The 24,983-nt window shown below is 40.1% G+C and overlaps 1 protein-coding gene across 1 annotated transcript in view; it reads left to right on the forward strand.

The window, feature by feature from the left end:
* WASL (WASP like actin nucleation promoting factor) overlaps positions 1-24,983 on the forward strand; it is an 86,384-nt gene that overhangs the window by 29,297 nt on the left and 32,104 nt on the right. Inside the window, exons 2-5 of the mRNA XM_054725915.1 lie at positions 6,325-6,459; positions 9,249-9,335; positions 12,327-12,423; positions 18,352-18,375. Coding sequence (XP_054581890.1) covers positions 6,325-6,459; positions 9,249-9,335; positions 12,327-12,423; positions 18,352-18,375 — 343 coding nt within the window. The remainder of the gene's footprint in view (positions 1-6,324; positions 6,460-9,248; positions 9,336-12,326; positions 12,424-18,351; positions 18,376-24,983) is intronic.

Below are 24,983 nucleotides of genomic sequence, written 5' to 3' on the forward strand. Positions count from 1 at the left end.
TTAATGTAAATGGAACAAAGGAAAGAGCTAGAACCATCTATGGTTCATTGTTTTTTAGTATATTTAAACAGTCCTGTATATCTGTTAATCTGTTGCTGCAAACAAACCACCTCAAAACTTGTGATTTAAAGGACTATCAGCTTATCACAGTTCTGTGGATTGGCTGGGTGGTTAGTCTGTTTCTGTTACCTAGGTTCACTCAATGCAGATGCATTCAGCTGGCATGTCTAATGGGAACTAGGCTCAACCAGGATAGGTAGGATGACTCGGGTCCTGCTCTCCATGTGGTCTTTCACTCCAAGTTTTAGGGCAGCGCTTAGTAGGTTCATGAATGAATATGCCTGGCAGCACTTCCAAGAGGGCAAGCCACAATGTGCAAGTACTTTTCAAGCTTCTACTTAGATTTCCTGAGGTCCTGTTGGTTAAAGCAAGTCAGCTGGACACACCCAGGGTCAGTGGGGGCGGAGACTATACAAGAACTAGGTTACTGAGACACATTAAATACCACTGTACCACATCTCCAAACAAGGGTTTCCAAACTCTATATGACTGTTTTATCTCTCAAAACCACAGAGTTGAGCCATGTTTGATGTGACTTTAAGTCTGTAATTTCATTCCATGCCACTAATCTCTTTTCCACCCTATACAGCTCCCAAAACTCCCCTAGCACTTCCTCATGGTTGAGTCTTTATTGATGCGTCTACCTAGGATATTACCTTCTCTCTACTTTGCTCACCAGACTCACCCCTTTTTATTCTTTAGGTACATTGTCTCTTTAGGAAAGCCCTCCCACCCTAGGTAGGTTTTACATTTTCCTCGAATACTGGATTTTTCCATTATAGCATCAATAATAGTTATTGATGTCTGTCTGCCCATTAGAAAACATGTTTCATGAGGACTCAGTCTAATTCATTTTTGTATTTGACCCCACTTTCATTTCCACCTCACCTTCATTTATTACAGTCCTGTGTACATGGTAGGTACTCAGTAAACATTTGGTGAATTAATATGCCTGGCACAGTAGTTTTCTTAAGTGACGACTAAGACCTAAAAGACTGTTGGTGTGTTTGTTTCCCAAGACAGCAGCTATTTTTTTTATTAAGCTCCATTTCCCTTCACTATTGGAATTGTTTGTTACTTAAGGCTTTTGTCATCCTCTTCCAATCTTCCAGCTTTGCTTAAAAAAAAACAACACAAAAGACTGTTTCTTGTGATGTCTTCCTGTTCTTGATGTATTTTTAAAATTTCTATTTTTTTCTTTTTCTTTCTGATTATTTCTCACAGTGGAAATTACCAGGTTAATAACATTCCTCTTTTTCAGAGTGAATTGTTTCTGTTTTCTTTTCCCGGATAATTTTCAGTGATACTCACCACTCAGGAGTTTTGTTTCTGTATTTTAAATTGCTGATTTCTTTCTAGTTTTTTAGGTTGCTATGTAAGTGAGGTGTTATATGTTATTTGGCAATTGCTCCTTGAGATCACTGCATAATTAAGTAATTATAAGAATTCAACCAATTTTTTATCTTTATTGTTATAATTCCTTCTATAATGTTTTATATTCAGGATAATAATGGGACACTTCAGGTGACTACTTTATCAGAGCATCTAGAAACATGTTGAAAAGTTTGCTTTTATATAATGAGAACATTTAGGATGAGTGTTCCCAGAATAGATTTCAGAAATTTGGGACACACACACACACACACACACACACACACACGCTGGAGTGTTTTGACCATTAATCTAGATCCTTGTAATCATAGAAAAGACTTTAAATTTTAAGTCAATTGATTTTTATTTATACATTCACTATATTTTAGACATTCTTGAAATTATATTTTTTTAAAATTAATTTCCTTTAACCATGAGAGTCTTCTTCCGAAGACTGCCATGGCTATAGAAGGGGACTGTCTTACATTTAATTTGAGTCATTTGTGCTCTAAAATATTTTTATTCAAAATAACTTCATATTTACAGAAAAGCTGCAAAAAAAATACATAGAATTCCTATATGTTTTTAACCTAGATTAGGCTAATGTTTATAACATTTACCTTGGTTCTCTCTTTTCATATGTACATACATATTATTATTTTTTAGTCACTTGAGAAGTAAGTTGCTGATAGGATGCCCCTTTATAATACTTCAGGGTGTGTATCGTAAAATCAAGGTCATTCCCCTATTTCTTATCAGAATCAGAAATTCAGTTTTTAATTTGACAAATATTTGCTTACAAGGGGCCAAGGTGAAATGAAAGTATAGGCTTGCAGAACTATTTTAGGTGCTTAAAGGAATAACAATGTATTTAATAGGTAATAAGTTAATATAGAAAAGTATTCTATTTTAGAAGAAGACATGATGTAATAAGATTTATACAAGACTCACGAAAAGGCACTAGAAACATGAAGGAAAAGCAGACAGTAGGAACTTCGGGAATCAAGGATATACTTCTTGACTGGTACCGAGTCAACCCAGTAGAGGTAAAAGTGCCCTGCCAAAGGACAGTGGGACAGATTTCTGTCCCTAACCCACCCTCCATCCTTTTTTTTTTTTTTTTGAGAGAGAGAAAAGAGAAACATGGATGTGAGAGCAGCACATCGATTGGCGGCCTCCTGCACCCCCCTGCAGGGATAGAGCCTAACCTGGGCATGTGCGCCGACTGGGAATCTTTCAGTGCATGGGTTGACACATAACCAACTGGAGCACACTGACCAGGGGCATCCTCCATCTTATTTGAAAATGAAAGTTATGAGGATGCATGTGTTACTGTAATAACAGTACTGTAATATCAAGATGTGTAAAATAGGCTCTATTTCTACAAAAGTTGATATAGTACTATTTTTCCTTTTAATTAACATATTTTAACCCTAACATTTTTGAGCTAATAAATAGATTTCCTTTCCTAAGCACTTCGTCCTTAGATTGTTTTTCAAGTAATACCTTTTTGATTAAGAAAGACAAGAAGTAATGGAGTAGATTAGCTGTAATTACTTGAAAGGAATGGAAGGAATGTTTTTAAAAACTTAATTAAACCCCTTGTCAGTCTAGAGTTTAAGGGATAGTCAATTTTTATTTCTAGTATTTATATCTCAAATTTTATGTGTGTAAAGCTATTCTCACATTCGCTATAATTATTCTGAATTAATCAGAAAAGGCTTTAAAAGCTGTATAATTTTCAGACTTTGCCAGTTTAGATAAGAAGGAGTAAAATGGACTAACAAAAGGTTGCAGCAAAATTTTGAAAAATCCACTTACTGAAAATTGCTTATGATTAGTTGGGTTCTTTAATATTAACATAATATAGGTTGTTTTAGAATAAGGTTATAATTTCAACTGTATTTGCGTGGAAAATTATAAAACTGTTTCATGGGTTTCTATTTTTTAAGCAAACATTTTAAGAATTTGTTTTAAACTATATCAACGTTTACATACGGATTTTTAGTTTTGGGAGTTTGTTTTAAAATTACATACACATCTAGACAGTGTTTTATAATGTTAATCCTATGGCAAGAGATTTCCATAATAGAAGTAGACTATTTAATAAGACACTTTTCTTTTGCAAGCTGTTACTTCTTGTTTTCTGGTTAAAAAGTAAAATACGAGAATTTTTAGATCTCTTTAATGGTATCTGGTTTCCTAACTGCTTTTCTTTTTAGAAATGAATGCATTTGGACAGCACCATATTAAAAAGGCTGTAATTTACAGGAATTTTCTTTAGAAAACAAATTTTTCCATCTGATTTTTGAATTCTTTAACCTTGTCTCTTACACCATTGGATAATATATGCAAAATCCATTTTTCTGTAGTTTTTAATGCTAAGGTTTAGGGTTAGAGAGCCTATGGAGCTATCATGCTGGGACTGTACTTACAGAAGAGCGCAGTATGTTTTGAGCAGGCCAAAGCCATACCCACATTCTTCAATCTCCTTTTTAAAGTCCAATGTCCTAGGGTCTAAGCTATCTTTATAACTTTTAATGTCTCTTGTGGACATTTTCCTGCTGCTTTGTGTCCTGTTCATGACTATCTGTGAAATTCAAAGATGAGTTTGGTCTGCAACATAAAATGGAGCACTGTTATCTGGGAATATATGTCTTCATGAAATTTTGGTCCCCAACAGTATACTGATCTTACTTTTTACTATATTATTTTTATAAAGTACTTATACATATATATATTTATATATAATAGTTCTTTACTTTTATTATTATAAGAGACTTATACATATACATATAATAGTTCTTATCATAGGGGGTCATTTCCTAGGCATAATTTGGTAATAAAAATAACATTATTCAAATCTTAATGTAGTCTATTTTTTATTACAGTGCCCAATATTCATTGAATGGATATACCATAACTATTTAATCATCTCCACTTTTTGAATATTTGAAGTCTTTCTATTAAAAATAATTAGCATATATTTATATACATATTTTGTCTTTTTATATTCATAATAAAATAAATTTTGGTTATATTTTATTTTTTCTCACTTAAGGATATGTTTTTATTGATTTTAGAGAGAGGAAGGGAGATAAAGCAAGAGAGGAACATTGATGTGAGAGAGAAACATCAGTTGGTTGCCTCCTGTACGTGTCCCGACCAGGGATCAAACCCATAACCTAGGCATGTGCCCTGACCAGACTCGAACCCACAACCATTTGGTATACAGGACTATGCTCCAACCAACTGAGCCACCTGGCCAGGGCCATTTTTTGGTTATGTTTTAAATTATTTCATATTTTTTTAGTTTAGGAATGAAATTACTGGATCAGAAAACATGATTATTATTTATAAACGACTAGAGGCCCAGTGCACAAGATTCGTAACCTGGGGTGGGGAGGTCCCTCAGCCCGGCCTGTGCCCTCTCACAGTCCTGGAGCCCTCGGGGAATGTCCGACTGACTGCCACGGAGGCGGGAGAGGCTCCCACCACCACAGCTGCGCTCACCGGTCATGATCCCAACTCAGAGCTTCTGGCTGAGTGGCACTCTCCCTGTGGGAGCACACTGACCACGAGGGGAAGCTCCTGAATTGAGCGTCTACCCCCTGGTGGTCAGTACACATCATGGCGACTGGTCGTTTCGCCGTCCGGTCGATTTGCATATTATCCTTTTATTCTATAGGACTAGAGGCCTGGTGCATGAAATTTGTGCACCCTTTCCAGTCTGGGACCCCTCAGGGGATGTCCTCTCACAATCCAGGACTGCTGGCTCCCAACTGCTCGCCTGCCTGTCTAATTGCCCCTGTCTGCCTCTGCCTGACAACCTGATCGATGCCTAACTGTTCCCCTGCTGGCCCGATTGCTCCCAACTGCCCTCCCCTTCCAGCCCAATGGCCCCCAACTGCCCTCCCCTGCCGGCCCAGTCGCCCCCCAACTTCCCTTCCCTGCTGGCCCAGTCACCCCCAACTGCCCTCCCCTGCTAGCCATCTTGTGTGAGGGACTGACAGTCAATTTGCATACTACCTCTTTATTATATAGGATTTGTAAGTTCTGTACTAGTATATGTATGTACCACTCTTATAGAAACTTAAAATCCAATAGTTGCATTCTAGATTATGCTATAAAATGACTTAATTTAGAATTAAATGAAAATTTCCATTGTTTTGTGATACAGTTATGAGGGAGGTGGCAACATTGTGTACTGGAAAACCTGAATGCTGGGGACTAAGGTGTCCATTGCATGTAATGAATTAGCTCTCTCCTATGCATCTAAAAGGGCACTGCACTATAATTAGTAGCTTGTTTTCAAGTTTGACTTAATAGCTATACGAAAGTGGTTAATTGCTGTATAGAAGTCAACCTTTACTAATACTACTTCTTAATTGCTTGAATGTTCACTTTATTGGAAAACAGTTTATTACAGGGAATAAGAATATAGGATTTGAACTCACATTATCTGCATGGGAATTTGAACTCTGTCACTTAGGTTTGTGGTATTGGACAAATTACTAGTATTTATCCTCTTTAACCTTGGGTTTCTCAAGCATACAATGAGAATATAATAGTAATAAGAATTAAATGGAGTTATATTTGAATGTGCTTAAGCACATTTTCTAACACATTTTAAGCATCAGTACATGTTAGCTTTCAATAATTATTTTTAGTATAGCTATTATTTATTACTACATAAGAAATTGCTTCTAAAGTAGTGACCTAAAATAACAATAACTATTAATTCCTTTTTCTATGGTTCGGGAATTCAGGGGCAGCCTAGCTGGGTGGTTCTGGTTCAGTGTCTCTCAGGAGACTGCATCAATATGTCAGCAGGGGCTGCAGTCAGTTGAGTGTTATTTTGAACCTAATGGCTATAAACTTTTTATATTGCAGACTATGTCTTCAGCAGTGGTACAGTTATATGCAGCAGATCGTAATTGTATGTGGTCAAAGAAGTGCAGTGGTGTTGCTTGTCTGGTTAAAGACAATCCACAGAGATCTTATTTTTTAAGAATATTTGATATCAAGGTGAGTTTTGTTTTGCTTCCTCTAAACTGCAGGTGATTAGATTTTCTACCTCAATTATAATTTAATATAGATTTATATATACCATATATAATATCTAAGTTATACTTAAATTAGTGTTACAAGGGCAAAGCTTGGTTTTAGATATCGAAGCCTGGACACAGACCGAATGGGAACATCTCCTAAACCAGACATGAATAGTTTCCTATTTTATCTTCCTACTACTTTGTTTATTCTATGCCTTTGGGTCTTAGGCTTTCTCCACATTCTCTTCTTTTCTAATGATACTCTTTTATTCCATCCTGTCTACTACAGACTAGCATATATAGTCCTTTCAGGAAACTACAAAAGTATATTTTAGTTTGGTATATACTGTCATTTACTCAGCTCTTGTTTAAAGCATTATACAGTATATATAATAATGTATCTGCACCCAGCCGGAGTACTCAGTTGGTTGAGCATTGTTCTGTGCACCGAAAGGTTGCTGGTTCAATTCCCAGTCAGGGCACATACCAAGGTTGTGGGTTTGATCCTGGATTAGGACACATCTGGGAAGGCAGCCGATTCTCATTCTCATTCTCTCTCTCTCTCTCTCTCTCTCTCTCTCTCTCTCTCTCTCTCTCTGTTCTCGAGTGAGGATTAAAAATAATAAGGATGATAATGTATTTGCTGCCCACTTTTTCTTATGTTCCTCTCAAGATGGGTATGTTCATATTTTTGCAGCCTTGTATCCCTCACTCTGAAACATAAATCCACATTCACATTGTCCTAGATTGTCTGTTCTTTGTCAGGTATCCATCCATTATAGCTATTACAAAAGTAATTCTCTTTGCTGAGATGAAGTCTCCATTTACCTTTTGAAACCTTTTCCATAGGTAAGCCTCTTTAATATTTGTATGTGACAATACGTATAATGGAATTATAATTACAGAAAACTAAAATTGACTTTGAACTCTTCCATGATGCTTCCATGATTATAGTCAAACTGTTTTACTTCTCTAGGCCTCAGCTTAATTATTTGTAAAATGGGATAACCATCTGGCTCTGTTGCAAAGTATTTCCCTGAGATTAAATGAGATTTAAGCTACTGCACTTTTGTTTTATTGGGGAGGGGAGTATTGTGTGTGTTGTTGTTTTTTAAACAGCCACATATTGCCTAGTGAAGTATTTTTTGTTTGTTTATTGATTGGTTGATTGATTTTAGGGAGAGAGAGAGAGAAATAATTGATTTGTGTTCTACTTATTTATTTATGCAGTCATTGGTTGATTCTTGTATGTACCCTGACACGGGGGATCGAAAACTCAACCTTGGCGTATCTGGACGATGCTCTAACCAACCGAACTACTTGGCCAGGGAACTGCACTTTGTAAATTAGTGTTTTTTAGGTTTTTTGTTTGTTTGTTTGTTTTTAGATTTTTTAATTGATTTTAGAGAGAGAGGAAGGGGTGGGGAGAGAGAGAGAAACATCAATGTGAGCGTGAAACATCAATTGGACACCTCCTGCACACCTCCCACCAGGGATCGAGCCCGAAACCTGGGCATGTGCCCAGACCGGGAATCGACCTGGCAATTTTGTGCACGGGACTATGCCCAACCAATTGAGCCACCCCAGCCAGGGCTGTTAGTGCGTCTTAACATCTATATTTCCATACCCCAGGACAGCTGAGAGATGTGGCATACTCCTGTTACTAACAGTGGCTTGCTGTGGCAGTGATTATGGGAAGTGGGAGAACACCTGCATAGTTTGAAAGAAATTTCTAAGTACTTTGATATACAGGGTGGGACAAAAGTAGGTTTACAGTTCATTTGGAAAATACAATAAGTTATAATACAAGAATAAACTATGCTTTGCCTACTCACAACTGAAAACCTACTTTTGCCCCATTTTATTTCTCATCACCAATGAGAAGTACTGTTTACAAATGGAATGTACATATAACTACACTAAGAAGAAAGGAATTCCTGTATAGTGATCATCGTGTATGTACAGTATGTTGTCAATATTTTTAAATTTTGGTATAGGTATAACCTTGCATTTCAGAATTGGGCAATGATTGTATTTCCCTAACTACTTATTTTCAATTGTAGATAACCATTGCTGAATACTTGCAATTAGTCACCTTTGGTATTAAGGTTAATTATATTTCTTATACTAGGGCCATAGGTATGACAATCATCCATGGCTCTCTTAACCATAGATTAACCGTGGTGCACTCTAATAATTGGGTTTTTTTCTGCACATGATTGATACTGCTTATACCAGTGTTTAATTAGGAGGCTACTCTGCAAAAGTTAGGAATTCAGAGATTATTAATGAGCAGTACAGAGAAGGTATATTTCACCCTTCTAGCATCTAAAGAATTGAGAAAAAAGAACATGAACTCTTCCTGTAATATTTAATAGTATACAGTCTATAAATATTGCTGATGAAATTATGCATTGATAATCAGTGCATGTACAAAAGTATTTTATTCCTATCTAACATTGATCTAGTAATTGTTCTAGTTATGTTATTGAACAAGTATAACTGTATTTGGGAATGGTTGGCTAATGAGATTATATCATAGCACACTGAATTAATCTCACATGGTATGTACTTTTTATGAGAGAAACATTATCTAATATTAAGAAATTACTGATTAAATTATAGTGTGTTACTTATGTATTATGTATGTTTTATGTATATATGTAAAAGCTATTAATATAAATTATTCCCTTAATACTAGTCATCTTCTTTGTTTTATTCCTACAGATTATCTTCTTGGTAACTCTAGCTTTTACTTTTTTCTAGGATGGGAAACTATTGTGGGAGCAAGAACTATACAATAACTTTGTATATAATAGTCCTAGAGGATATTTTCATACATTTGCTGGAGATGTAAGTTATTTTTTTTTATTGCCTTGTTTAATGTAATTGCTTTTACATTTGTCTGTGGAAAGCATTTATGCGTTTTCTGTGTAAGCATTATATAGAAAAAGAATTATTTTACTTTTAAAAACTTTATAGATATGAAAGCTACATTGGATGAAATGGCTAAGATTTTTTTTTAATGTGTATATTTTTATTGATTTTAGAGAGAGAAAGGGAGAGGGAGAGAGAGAGAGAAACATTAGTGATGAGAGTAATCATTGATTGGCTGCTTCCTGTACACCCCCTACTGGGGATTGAACCTGCAACCCGGGCACGTGCCCTGACTGGGAATCGAACCATGATCTCCTGGTTCATAGGTCGATGCTCATCCCCTGGGCCATGTTAGCCAGGCAGAAATGGCTAAGATTTAAGGGCAAAAATAAAAGGTTTTATAGAGAACTGTAAATGTAATTTGCTATGTAGAAAGGAAATTTGATCTTTTTCTTTAAAAAAAAATATTTTTATTGATTTTGGAGAGGAAGGGAGAAGGAGAGAGATAGAAACTTCAATGATGAGAATCATTGATCGGCTGGCTGCCTCTTGCACACGCCACACTAGGTACTGAGCCCACTGTCCAGGAATGTGCCTGAACAGGAATGGAACTGTGACCTCACTGAGGCATGTGGGCTGGGCTGATTTTTTTTTTTTTCTTTTATCTTCTCTCTGTTTTGGGGCAGATAATTTAATCTCTGTGTTTTCTTATGTATAAAAATGAAATCTTAATTGTTCACTAATCCATGGTAGTTTTTAAATGTTGAATATTTTATTGCCATTCAAATTATTTTCTGAAAGAGGAGTTTATGACCTAGAACCGTAGTCGGCAAACTGCGGCTCGCAAGCCACATGTGGCTCTTTAGCCCCTTGAGTGTGGCTCTTCCACAAAATACCACGGCCTGGGCGAGTCTATTTTGAAGAAGTGTTGTTAGAAGAAGTTTAAGTTTAAAAAATTTGGCTCTCAAAAGAAATTTCAGTCGTTGTACTGTTGATATTTGGCTCTGTTGACTAATGAGTTTGCTGACCACTGACCTAAAAGAATGCTAAAATACAGTAAATGGGGCGAGAGGGGGGCAATTTAAAATATACATTGAATATACTTGGGGAAAATGTTAGAAGGATTTTTATACCATACTAGAGGCCCACTGCACAAAATTTGTGCACGGAGGGGAGGGTTCCCTCAGCCCAGCCTGCACCCACTCCAATCGGGGACCCCTCGGGGGATGTCCGACCACCAGTTTAGGCCCGATCCCTGTAGGACACCCCTGTCACAATCTGGGACCACTGGCTTCTAACCATTCACCTGCCTGCCTGCCTGATTGCCCCTAACCTCTCTGTCTGCCTGCCTGATCACCCCTAACCTCTCTATCTGCCTGCCTGCCTGATCTCCCCTAACTGCCTCTGCCTGCCTGCCTGATCACCACTAACTGCCCTCCCCTGCGGCCTGATCGAGCCCCCAACTGCTCTCCCCTGCCGGCCTGATCGAGCCCCCAACTGCCTCTGTCTACCTGATCACCCCTAACTTTCCTCCCTTGCTAGCCTGATCTCGCCCCCAACTGCCCTCCCCTGCCATCCTGATCTCACCCCCAACTGCCCTCCCCTGCCAGCCTGGTTGCCCCTAACTGCCCTCCCCTGCCGGCCTGATCGCCCCTAACTGTCTCTGCCTGCCTGATCGCCCCTAATGCCCTCCTCTGCCGGTCTGATCTCGCCCCCAACTGCCCTCCCTTGCCGAACTGATCTCGCCCCTAACTGCTCTCCCCTGCTAGCCTGATGACCCCTAACTGCCCTTCCCTGCCGGCCTGATCTCGCCCCCAACTGCCCTCCCCTGCAGCCAATTTAGTTCTGATTGGTCAGTTTCTCTGCCAGCCAGCTTCAAAAGGTCCACCTCCTAGGCAGCCATTAGCTCCTTACATTCACCCAGATTTGGTTCTGATTGGTCAGTTTCTATGCCAGTCAGCGTCTCTGGGCCCATCAACGGGGCCTGATTAGAAAGGCAGGGCTGATCAGCAGCCCCAGTGGAGGCCTGGAGAGAAATGGAGGTGCGGTTGTTGGCCAGGCCAGGAGAGAAAGAGAGGCAAGTTCTGATCAATGGCTGCCACAGAGGCTACGGATCAGAACCAGCCTTTCTCTCTGCAGGCATCTCTCCAGGCCTGATCTGCAACCCCTTAAGCAGTCAGTGCTGGGTCAGGGCACCGGCAGTGGCCCCAGTCAGTGCTGGGTCGCCCCGGCAACCCAGCAGTGACTTCCGGTGTGATCGAGCCTTCAGTCATAATGGTCGTTATGACCCTGGCTCTTTAGTATATAGATGCTCACAGGGATTATCTGAGTGAATGAATTATAGGTGAATTAATTTTTGTTTTTATACTTTTATTTTGTAACTGTTCTTCAATGAAAAAGGTTTGGATTAGATGGTATATCTATCTTTCTGACAGGTTTTTTTCCTTTAACTATTTTTCATATTTCTCTTGATAGGATATAAGTATGTACATATTTAAAAGTGTGTATTAATTGCCATTAATAATAATGTCAGTATGTTTTTATATTTTTAATAATTTACCTGAATTAAGGTTATAATTTAAATAATGCCTATAATTAAGCTGCAAAATAAAAACAAACTAGTAAAGATAGTTGATCTGCATTTTACCAACTTTTCCCGTGTTTGCCTTTTCTAATCTAAATTGTATACAGAGCTCTATTGAAGGATCAAATTCAATTTGCCTCTCTTGTTTTTTGAAGAAACAATTTAATATTTGAGTATCTACTGTGATAGGTAACTTTTCTAACAGTAGTCTTTTATTTTACCTTTTTACTTTTTGCCTTAAGTTACTCATGTCATAAAATGAGTTCTTTTAATAAAGTCAAACTTTTCTTCAGAAATGTACTTCTGTTGGTTATCACCTTTTTGATATATAAAACTAAATTCATGTTTTTTGTTGTTTATCTTTTTGATGAAAAATATTTTAGACTTGTCAAGTTGCTCTTAATTTTGCCAATGAAGAAGAAGCAAAAAAATTTCGAAAAGCAGTTATGGACTTGTTGGGCCGGCGACAGAGGAAATCTGGTAATTTTTTTTTTTTTTCTAATTCCTTTTAACAGGAGCTAGCAAGCTATGGCTTACAGGATAGATCTGGCCCATTGCCTGTTTTTGTAAATAAAGTTTTTTTGAAACACAGCTAAGCTCATTGGGTTACATATTGTCTATGACTGCTTTTTGCCACAACACAGTTGGATAGTTATGACAGAAAAAAAAAAAGTGAAAATCTAAAATATTTACTATCTGATCTTTTCTTTTTTTAAAAGTTGCTAATCCTTACCTTAAAAATTATTTACTGACTTTTAAATTTGCATTTTTATGGCACTATTTGTAACTTACATTTTAAAAGTATTTCATACTTTGTGAACAAATATTTTAGGCAAGTCTTGAAGCAAATAATCAAAGTTACAAACAAGATCTATAAACATTATCGCCTTGTCTTTATTTTGTCCCTAATGTTGTAAATGATGAAACCATAAGGAACTTAGTTTAATGCATAAGATGCTAATACACATAAAACAGTTAGAGAATGATGCATTGCAATACTGAGCTTTAAATTCTTTGGTATACAACTATTTGACAGCAGTGTGCAAGGCCTTTCTGTTGTAAAGTAGGAGAAGGAGGGTCATTAAGAAAGGTGAACCTCTCCAGAATTATCTTAAGCAGATCAATTGTAGGAGAAATAACACATGGAGTTGAGATAAGCAAATAAATTCCTTTAAAACTAGCTATTCCCATATACTCCTTGAAAAGTCTTTCTATACACCCAGGGGTACATGTTACCCCAGTTTGAAGATTACTGTTTTCAAGATTGTACTTTACCAATAAGAGGAAATAAGCCATAAAAATGGTAGAAACTGGATTGGGAAACAGGAATATAAAAGCATATATTCCAGTTTATACATCTTTATTGTTCTCTTAAAGGGTTTCCAAGTGGGAGGTGAGGTAACACTGAAAATAAAATGAACTAGGTTGTTGCCTCACTTATTATATCCCACTTGTAATAAGTGAATAGGAGAATTACTAGGGGCCTATTATTTTTGTTACTTCTTTTGGCAGCTAAGGCATTTACCACTTGATTCCATGTTAGGAAAGGATTTAATGCTTTCGAATTATTTGTGGTTCAGTGCGTAATTCAGTGACATGCTCTGGTCATAGGCCAGGAGCTCCCTGGGACTTCTTTTAGTCAAAATGTGTGACATTTTCAATATGCAAAAGAGTAAAAAATACTTCTTAAAATATATAATAGTGACTTTGAAATTAGTAGGTCACTTACTCTTACCTGGTACAAGAATTCTATTTGATACTAGAGGCCCGGTGCATGAAATTCGTGCACTGGGGAAGGTATCCCTCAGCCCAGCCTGCACCCTCTCCAATATGGGACCCCTCAGTGGATGTCCAACTGCAGGTTTAGGCCCAATCCCAAAGGGACATCCCTCTTACAATCTAGGACTGCTGGCTCCTAACCCCTCACCTGCCTACCTCATTGCCCCCTAACTGCTCCCTTGCTGGCCTGATTGACACCTAACTGCTCCTCTGCCGGCCTGATTGCCCCCAACTACCCACCCCTGCTGGCCTGATCACCCCCAAGGCTTTTATTAGTATAGATATGACCCTTCACAGAAAATTTTACTAACCCTGCTTTACAATAAGAGCTTGACAATTGAATCATTAGGATCAAACACCAAGATTTTCTTTCTTTGAATAGTGGAAGGAATAATTATTTTTAAGTTGCCCTGAAATTAAAATGAGATAATGACTTAGAAAAGTATAAAAGCACCATATAAAGACAACTGTCTTTTTCATGTACTGAAAAGATAATGAAGTGGTAAAATGAAAAACACTTTTTATTCTCCCCCTTCCTTCCTTTACAGCCTTTATTTAAACTTTGAAGTTTATAAAAATTTCACTCCAATTTTCATTTCTTTATATTCAGTATTATTTTGTATTGGTTTCAGGTTTTATATTAGTTACAGAATAGTGGTTAGACAATCATATACTTTACAAAGTGTTCCCCGATATTTCCAGTACCCACCTGGCATCATACCATCATTACAACACTATTGACTATATTCCCTATTTAAGTGACAATGGATTTACATGTTCCTTCCAGTCTTTCTTTTGTGTTTCTTGTCCTTCCTTTTCTTTCTCACTTCTTCCCTCATTTTCTTTATATAGTATCTCAATTGGCCATCAAAGCTCAGTGAAGGCACTGGGACACGCTTAATCCATTTTACAGGCCAGGAAACAGAGACCAATTCCAGTTGGCTGTGGAACTTGACTCAGCACACAGGAAGCCCTCAGAGCCATGCTCTTTGCACTTCCTAAGGGGCAGCGGCCCAGCAAACAGAACAAACCTTCCAGTCAGGCTTCCCAGCCTCTTTCTCAAGCACCTCTTCATTGCGGATGCTCCACATTCTTTCCTCTTCCCCCATTCTTTACTGCCCCCGCTTCCCCGGAGCAGGTGGAAGGCTTCGCACTCATGGCCTAGGCATGCTCTGCTGTGGGGCAGGGTGGCGCGGGCTTGCTTTTGGGTCAAGGAAGGAGCAGAAGTCACCGCCTTTGAGGGGCAAAGGCCACCTGGATGAGGCCGGTTAGCATTGGGAGCTTCTCTGAATCACATCAGTCAGTCTGATACCCTGCAGTGTGTGGCACCCCTCCACTGAGGTGACACCGCCTCTCAACCCCCGCCTTTGGGCTGAGGGTCCTTGCCCCTCTGCCCGGGAGTCCTTCCATGCCCCTTGATCCCTGGCTGGGCCCACCTGTGTCTTTGGGCCACTGCAGAACCTCTGCCTCTCTGCAGGTGAGGCAGATCCCTGTCCTTGGTCTCTGCGAAGCTGTGAATCTGTGGCCAGAGGCCCAGTCTGGGTTTCAGCAACCCCATGCCTGAGATGTTCCCAGGGCAAAGCGGGCGTGGATAGGCTGGCCCAGCAGTGCCTCTGCCTCCCCGGGGCAGCGATGTTCCCGGGGTCCCACGGGAATGGCTAGGCAGGCCCAGCCGAGCCTCCCCAGGGCAGTGATGTTCCCAGGGCCCCACAGGAGTGGCTAGGCGGGCCGCCGCCCCCCCTGGGGCCTGCAATGGACCCAGACCCCTCCAGTGGCATCTGGCGCTGCCCACCCGCCTCCCCGGGCCAATGGACTGGTACCTTGTGGGCTGTGTCTGGTGCGGCCCGCCGGGCCTCCTCCACCCCCGATGGACCCATACCCCCAGGAGCGGGCCATTATGCTGCCTGCCCTGCTTTCCTATGCAAATTAACCGCCATCTTTGGTGGGTTGCTTTGCATGCTCACTCTGATTGGCTATGAGTGTAGCGGAGGTACACTCAATTTACATATTTGTCTATTATTAGGTAAGATAGTTCCTAAGATTTTAGACAAAGTGTTTTAAAAGGAGAAAGATCACAACATTAGGGAGGGAGCTGATTCATCATTTAGTAACTCTTCATGCTAACTCAAATTCCAACCTTCTCTTTAACTGACATGTATGGGGTTCAACTTTTGGGGCAGGAATAGTATCATCTAAGTAATTGCTTTTTAGAGTTTATGCTCTCAACTTCATATTTATCTCAATACTAGTGACCCGGTGCATGAAATTCATGCACATTAACCCTTTGCACTCGCTTGCTTTTTTCTCGATTCCTTTATTCTAATGCTAACCGTGTCGAGTCAGACTCGACATTCGAGTGCAAAAGGTTAAAAGGGAATTAATTAGAGGAAATACTTTAATATTGCTATTTGCCCTTTCTCTATAATGGAAGTCTCAGAAATGAAAGAAAATTAGTAAAATGTATATGAAAATCTTTCTCCTGTCAGAGTCTGGGGCGCGCCACGGGAACCAGTCAAGTCCCTGCCCACCCACGTGCGCCTTGAAATCATGAGAGACCCAGACCCGGCCGGCCCCACCCCTGTCAAGTCCCACTGGGTGAGGGTGTGGCCTCAGGTCGCCTGGCTCGGCACCAGGGCGGAGCGTGCGGCCTGAGGTCCCCCGCCCAGGCCTGGGGGCACACCTTGAGGTCCCCTAGCCCGGGCTGGGGGCACAGCCTGAGGTTCTCCAGGTCAGGACGCACGCCTTGAGTTCCCTCATCAAGCCCCGCGGGCTGGGGGTGCAACCTAAGGTCCCCCATCAAGCCCCGATGGGTGGGGGCATGGCCTGAGGTCCCCTGTAAAGCCCCACTGGGCGGGGGGTGCGGCCTCAGGTCCCCTGGCCTGATTCCAGGGCAGGGGTTGCGACCAGAGGTCCCCTGTCAAGCTCCACCTGGCGGGAGATGCACCTGAAGTCCCCTGTCAAACCTGTCAGGCGGGGGCACAGCCTGAGGTCCCCCAGCCTGGGGCAGGGAGAGTGGCCTGAGGTCTTCTGTCAAGCCCCACCAGGTGGGGGGTGCAGCCTCAGGTCCCCTGCCCTGGCCCAGTGCCACTCAGCCTCAGGTCCCTGCTGATTGCTCATTAAGGCTTGTTACGGGAACTTGGCCTCCGCTGTGGGTTCAGCCATCTTGTGTTACGGAATCCCCACCTCTGCTGTGGGCCATCCATCTTGTGTTACAGAATCCCTGCCTCTGCTGTGGGCGCAGCCATTTTGTTATGGCGTGATGATCAATTTGCATATTCCTTCTTTATCAGATAGGGTATTTCCACATCTGTGTTATCACCAATTTTAAGAAGTATTTCCTCTCTGGATGCAGAGATAACATCATCTTGGAAATTGGAGATTGACATTCATTGACATAAATAAGACTAAATTACTTTAACTGTTTCAGAAAGTTATTTCATGAGACCACCAGATGGAATAATATATTTATATTTACTGTTGCCAGAATTCTTAATTTTAATTTATAATGGAATTATTTTATGGTGTGTGTGTTTTTCTCTTATAATTTTGGAGAATTTTTAATTTTAAAATGTCTGGAAATTATATTTGTTTAAAGTTCTTTAACTACTTTGAATTTTTTAAACCAAAATTGTCTCAAACGTGATATGTGAGAGTGTGAATACAAAGGATTGATAGCAGTTCTCTTTGTATTACTCCTACCTAATTGGCTACAGTTTTTCACTAATTTTTTTCGTTTGCCCCATTGCTCAGACATTTGAGTATTCTCATTAACTTTGTGCTTTAATTCAGTCCTCTAGCTTTGAAACTGTCTCTATGCTGATGATTCCTAAAGTTTTATCTTCACTGCTGATCTTTCATCAACTTTCAAATTTGTCTACTTTAATTGGGTTTCAGAATAGCCTTCAAATTTAGCATATCTGAGCAGAACACTTGATCCATGTTCCCCAACCCCAATCAGACCTGTTCCTTCTCCTTGCCTAGTCTTCCCATTTCAGTAAGAGGCGTTGGCTCCCTCTCATCACTCTGGCTCACCATGGTCCCTCATAAATCCTGTCAGTGAGTCGCATTGGCTCCACATTCAAAATATGTCTTGGATTTGTTTCTCACCACCTCTGCTGCTATCACCTTAATTAAAGCCATTATCATCTGTCATCAGGACTATAACTCCCTCACTAGTCTCTCTGCTTCCAGTCCATGCCTCATACTATCTTTTTTCTACATAGTAGCCAGAATAAACTTTTAAAAATACAGATTAGATCATGTCTCTTTCCATTTTCCAAACCTATAAGAGCTTTGTATTATACATAGAATACAATCTATATACCTTAACCGTGGCCTGTGGGACCTTACATTATCCAGTCCCTGGTTCTCCTTCTAACTTAATCTCATTCTACTCTTCCTTTCTCTCACTCCAGTCCTGCCTTCATAATGTTCCTTCATGCTATTTCCTTCTCAGAGCCTTTGAATATGTTCCTTCTCTCACTTTATTCAGATGTCTGCTCAGTTGTCAGTTCCTCAGAGAAACCTTTCTTAACCACCTGTAATCAATCCAGACAGGAGTTTAAGTAAATGTTTTATGTTGATTTTTGTACTACATATGTCTAATAATATTCTTTTATTTTCTGACAGAGAAAAGACGAGACGCCCCTAATGGTAAGCTTTTTTATAATTATTGATCAAAAATATCTTAGATTATAGTTTAATCCTTAAAGAAACATATATCATACATTAATATCTAATTAATATCTGATCTAATACTATGTTCTTAATTTACCTAATAATAGACAAACATGTAAATTGACCGTACCTCCGCTATGCCACCAGCCAATCAGGAGTGGTATGCAAATTAACCCAACAAAGATGGCAGTTAATTTGCATACTCAGCCACTGAGTGATGGGGGCGGGACGCTTGTGTTGTCGCCCTGGCGACGACACAGGCGTTCTGCCCCACCCCCAGTCTCAAGGCCTCTGGCAGCATGGGAAGGAGGGGCCAGAGCGGAAAGAGGTGGCTCCAGGGCCTGAGCAGAAAGGGCCTGGGCCGGAGTGGAAAGGCGGTGCCGGCAGCCAGGGAAAGGAAAGCCCATTCTAGCATGAATCTTCATGCATTGGGCTTCTAGTTTTAAAATTACAGATGATAGATGAAGCTTAGAAAGGTACTATTTGGCTTTTTTTTTTTTTTAGGATGAAGGAATACTACATAGATCACTAATCTTATATCTTAATTCTGTATTCACAATTAATTAAGTTTAGAAACTGCACAGTCTAGTTTTAATATCTTCCTTAAAGGCACTAAATTTTGCCTAGCATGTTGATTCATTTCTTACTTTAGATTTATCTTCTTGTCTTATTTTGAAATATTTCACACTGGTAATATGAAACTAGCTCCTTTTAGTGTTTAGAACTAATAAGAGCTGCACATAACCCTTCTTAATTTGATGAAGTATTATGGATTCATATATTTAAAAAAATACTGTATATTAAAAGTAATACCAATATATAAATGACAAAGTCCCCGACCTCTAGGGCAGAGATTCTCATTTGGACTCTATAAATCCCCCTTTAAATTGTGTGCTAAATTTTATAAGTATATATGGTTTTCACTCTGGGGAGAGACAATCCATGACTTTTATCACATTTAAATGGTGTTCCTGACCCTATGAAAGTAAATAACTATTGCCCCTTCATTATAATGGAGAATATAGCTGCTTTTTTTTAAAAGTATCTCAAATCCTCTCATCAGAATTTAGGAATAATTATTCAGAGAAACACAACATAATACAGAGTTCTTACTATGTAACAAGTATTAGTGATTATTAGAATTTGCTTCTTTTAAACAAATATAATGCTTTCTGATTTTTGTCCTTAAATTTATTTTCCAATATAAAAACCAAATGTTATTGTATTAAAATTTTGATTATTTGCCTTACCAGTTTTATTTTTGTTTTTGTTTTTTTAATATATTTGTATAGATTTCAGAGAGGAAGGGAGAGGGAGAGAGAGAGAAACATCAATGATGAGAGAGAATCATTGATTGGTTACCTTTTGCATGCCCCACACTGGGGATTGAGCCCGCAATCCAGGCATGTGCCCTTACCGGCAATCAAACCGTGACCTCCTGGTTCATAGGTTGACGCTCAACCACTGAGCCACGCCAGCTGGGCCTTACCAGGTTTTTTTAATGTCTGACTATCTTACCATGTGCCAAGTATTGTATACTTTGACTTCCTCTTAGTTAGTTAGTTAGTTAGTTAATTTGGTTAATCCTTACCCGAGGATATTTTTCCATTGATTTTTAGAGAGTGGAAGGGAGAGGGAGAGACAGAGGGAGAGAGAGAGAGAGAGAAAGAGAAACATCGATGTGAGAGAGACACATCAATTGGTTGCCTCCGCACACACTTCCTGACCAGGGCCTCAGTGTTCGAGCCTGCAACAGAGGTAAGTGCCCTTGACTGGAATCAAACCCAGGACCCTTGAGTCTGCAGGCTGACACTATATCCACTGGGCCAAACCAGCTAGGACTGACTTTCTCTTTTAAATGAAAAATTTGATACTAAGTTGATAAGGTTTCTGTGGAGAAATGAAGTACTCAAAAGTGCTTAGCATAATGTTTAATAACCTAGTTATCATGATGAAGACAATAACAAAGATAATAGCAGCTGCTATTTAACCATCATTGACAACCTGCCAGGCATTGCCCAGCAACCTTATATCCCCATTTTATACATGAGCAAACTGGGGCACAGATAGGTAACTTGTTCAAGATCACCTAACTAGTAAGTGGGGGAATAGGATTCAGTCTCAAGAGATCTATATCCAGAGTCACTTAGCCACTGTACTATCTATGTCAAGATGATTTTTAAGGAGAAACTGAGACCTAGAGGGGGTTAATAACATGCTTCAATTCACGCAGCTAGCATGTTGCAGAGGCAAAGGAAGTAGAAGCCGCTGAATCGGAAGTCATTCATCTGTGAGCCTTTAAAGCAGTATTGTAATTATTTTTCCTTGATATGTGCTCAATATTTTCATCACTTTTTTATTTTATTATTTTGCATTCTGTTAGCATATATCAAGTACCAGTGGGGAAGGCTTCCTAGTGGTGGCCTCTTTGGAGAGAGTAACCTAAGATTTGATGTTGTACAAATAATAATACAATAAAAGGATATAAATACTTCATGGCTTTTCAAAATTTTAACCTTTTCAATCCATATAAAATGTATTTCTCAAGAGGTACCTAATCCATGAATAGATAGAATTTGCATATTCTTCTTTATGTGACAGTAGCGTCTCACAATTTTATTATCTCTACTAAGAGAGAGACTCATAATTAATGTAGTTTCTTTCTCTGAGATTGATCTTGGTTTTAAATCTTTAGATCTGTAGCTCTGACCCGTTGGTGCAGTTGTCCCAAACTAATTTTTTCATTAAATAAATGGAGAGTTTAAAAAATAGAATCGTTAAAAGGCAAAAATACACAGCATATATTGCCAATATTTGTATATTTATATATAAAATATATATAATATGGTATTAATATAACACATTAAAATAAATAATGAAATAATAATTAATAGAAATTTTAATTTTTTTTTCTGCTTTGCCTTGTTCTCCCTACTGTGTGGAGACCCCTGTTTTGGAGGCAGCGTATTTTTCTTTTCTGCATTTGGTGCAATACCACTAGGTGGCAATGGATACCTTAACCACTTTGCATTGTCCGTGCTGTGTCTCAGATCCTCATTTAGATTATCAGTGTAGCAGACCTTTTCAAATGTAACTATTAAAAGGATACTTTATGTAGGAGTAACATATATTCCTGAAATGCAATTCAGTGTCTTCCTCACTAACTCCTAATCCATACATCTTTCTTTTTTCTTTATTGGTCAATCTCACCTTTTAGCTTAGATGCTTTCCAATAAGATTTGTTCTCAACTTCATGCCTGCTTGACATCAGAGGCCTCTGGGCCACCTGTTTCTCAACTATTTTACCTTGGTGAGAGTTCCTACTTTTTATGTAATTAAGGGGAAGACTTTAGTTTATTCTTTTAATTTTAAAACTAACTAGAAATGCTGTTTAATGAGAATATTTTTTAAAAAACCATTTCTGTGACAGTTGTCCTTAATCAGAAGATGGTAATTTGTCCTTTGACTTGTTTTTGTTTTCAAAAAGAAGTAAGGGAAATGGCCCTCTCTATTATATATTTAGTTACTACATGTTCTTAGGATGAGTGTAATTTCATTAACGGCAAATTAAACTTCTTAGAAATGATTTAAGAGTATCTCTGTTACCGGATCTCCTATAAACATACTTATTAAAAAAGACTCTGCCTAATACCCATTATCACTTTTTTTACTGTCACTTTTGAAACAAATATTTAATTGGGCTTTAGAACACCATTTTAAACTTATTTCCTAACACCTTCAAAGTCTGAAGTAAATTACTATTGTCAACCCAAATAACCAAGTACCTCATTTCTTGAACATGTAGAAAACCTTTTATCTAAATTGTGAAAGTTAGTAGTAAATATTTATTGAATAATGAATTATTGGACTACAAACTTAAGAAAACTGATAAAATGATAATATTTGTAGTATTGTTATTATTAATCACTTTATGGTTTGAAGTTTGTGTAGCAAGCATAGGAGTTAAGATGAAGTCTAGCCGAAACCGGTTTGGCTCAGTGGATAGAGCATCGGTCTGCGGGCTGAAAGGTCCCAGGTTCGATTCCGGTCAAGGGCGTGTACATTGGTTGCGGGCACATCCCCGGTGGGGGGTGTGCAGGAGGCAGCTGGTCGATGTTTCTCTCTCATCGACGTTTCTAGCTCTCTATCCCTCTCCCTTCCTCTCTGTGAAAAATCAATAAAATATATTTAAAAAAAAAAAAAGATGAAGTCTACTAGGAACCAAGTAGACTTCATCATTGCTTTTGTCACTGTGTCACTTTAGACATGTCACCTGATGGTTCTTGCCCTTAGCTTTCATATATAAAATGAAACATTTAGAAAAACTCTAAATTTCCCAGCTAATAGTAATTTTCTAACATGTTTTTAATCTGGATATTCTTATATAGACTTAAATAATATCTTAACAAGTCCTAATATAATTTACATATTATGACATTAAATAGCTAATGCCAGGGCTTTATAACTGTGTGGCAGATATGTTACAGTATATCCATATCTGATTTTTGGGTAGAGAGAGGAATGGAAACAGTGCACCTACAGTACGAGTTAAACTGTGTTATTCATTCCACATAGTGCAACTACAGTGTGAATTAAACTGTGTTATTCATTCCACAGAACACATTTATTTCTGTCTCTTTGTCTTTGAACTTTCCTCAGAGATGGCTCTGTTATTTTCTCTAGTGAGTTATGAATTGGGCTTATAAGAACCTTTACTTAGTTATTTCCCAGAAAATAATTTAATAGCTTGGATAATTTAAACTGTTAAACTTGACCCAATTCTTACCTTAGAACATCCATAGTATAATAGATTATTATATATAAGCTAAAGCAGCATAAAAATATTTTTTGTTCTTTTATAAAAACTAATTACACTAGGCCCGGGTGAGGCCACGTGCCCCTGGGTCTGGGAGAGGCCAAGCGTCCCTGGGTCCGGGTGAGACCATGCATCCCTGGATCCGGATGAGGCCTCGTGCACCTAGGCCCGGGTGAGCCCAAGTGGCCCTGGATCTGGGAGAGGCCAAGCGTCCCTGGGTCCGGGTGAGACCATGCGTCCCTGGATCCGGATGAGGCCTCGTGCACCTAGGCCCGGGTGAGGCCACGTGCCCCTGGGTCTGGGAGAGGCTAAGCGTCCCTGGGTCCGGGTGAGACCATGTGTCCCTGGATCTGGGTGAGGCCTCGTGCACCTAGGCCCGGGTGAGCCCAAGTGGCCCTGGGTCTGGGAGTGGCCAAATGTTCCTGGGTCTGGGTGAGACCATGTGTCCCTGGATCCGGGTGAGGCCTCGTGAACCTAGGCCCGGGTGAGGCCACGTGCCCCTGGGTCTGGGAGAGGCCAAGCGTCCCTGGGTCCGGGTGAGACCATGCGTCCCTGGATCCGGATGAGGCCTCGTGCACCTAGGCCCGGGTGAGCCCAAATGGCCCTGGGTCTGGGAGAGGCCAAGCGTCCCTGGGTCCGGGAGAGACCATGTGTCCCTGGATCCAGGTGAGGCCTTGTGCAACTAAGCCCGGGTGAGGCCACGTGCCCCTGGGTCTGGGAGAGGCCAAGCGTCCCTGGGTACGGGTGAAGCCAGATCCTGGGTCCGGGTGAGGCCGTGCGCCCCTGGATCCATCCGGGTGAGGCTGGGTCCCAGGCCCGGGTGAGACCACGCGCCCCTTGGGTATGGGTGAGGCCACGTGCCCCTTAGTCCGGGTGACGCCGTGCCCCTGGGTTCGGCTGAGACCAAACCAGAGGGAGTCGGACCTCCATTACCACCATTTGTCCACCATCCAGAGCTGAGGGGTCAGTGCTGACATGTACACACAAGGAACTACTGGACATCGAAATTGGGTCTCAAAAGAACTGTTGGTCTAGGGGGAAGCTCGCTACAGATTGATTCATTTGCCTGTCAGCATAAATATTATTGCTCGTCTCACATTCAGTTCTTATTAGTATATATCTAGTGACATATGATCTCGTTCATCTAGAGGAAATGATGAACAACATAGACTGAGGAACAAGAACAGAACCAGAAGCAAGGAGGCATCGATCGGACTATCGGGCCTCAGAGGGAGGATAGGGGAGGGTAGGGGGAGGGTGGGGGGAGGGGGAGAGTTCAACCAAAGGACCTGTATGCATGCATATAAGCCTATCCAACGGTTAAGTTCAACAGGGGATTGGGGCATGCGTGGGGAGAGGGGTGGGATGGGAATGGGGGGATGAGGACAAATATGTGACACCTTAATCAATAAAGAAATTAAAAAAAAAAAACAAAACTAATTACAGTTGACCCTTGAACAATATGGTTTAAATTGCTTAGATCCACATCTATAAGGATTTTTTCTAGTAAACATGTACAGTAATATAATGTATTTTCTCTTCTTTACAATTTTCTTTTTTTCTAGTTTACTTTATTTGTAAGACTATCCTACATAATAAAAGGGTAACATGTAAATTACCATCACTCTGCTACGCCCACGATTGGGCCAGCGGGAGGCGCAGGGGGCGGGACTTGGTGTGGCCAATTGGGCCGGCGGGACGCATGGCTGTGCTGCGGCACAGAAGGGGGGCCTCTGGGGCAGCAAGCCCACGTCCTGCTGCGGACCAT

Source organism: Eptesicus fuscus, chromosome 14 (assembly GCF_027574615.1).
Source record: "Eptesicus fuscus isolate TK198812 chromosome 14, DD_ASM_mEF_20220401, whole genome shotgun sequence".
In the NCBI taxonomy this organism is placed as follows: domain Eukaryota; kingdom Metazoa; phylum Chordata; class Mammalia; order Chiroptera; family Vespertilionidae; genus Eptesicus; species Eptesicus fuscus.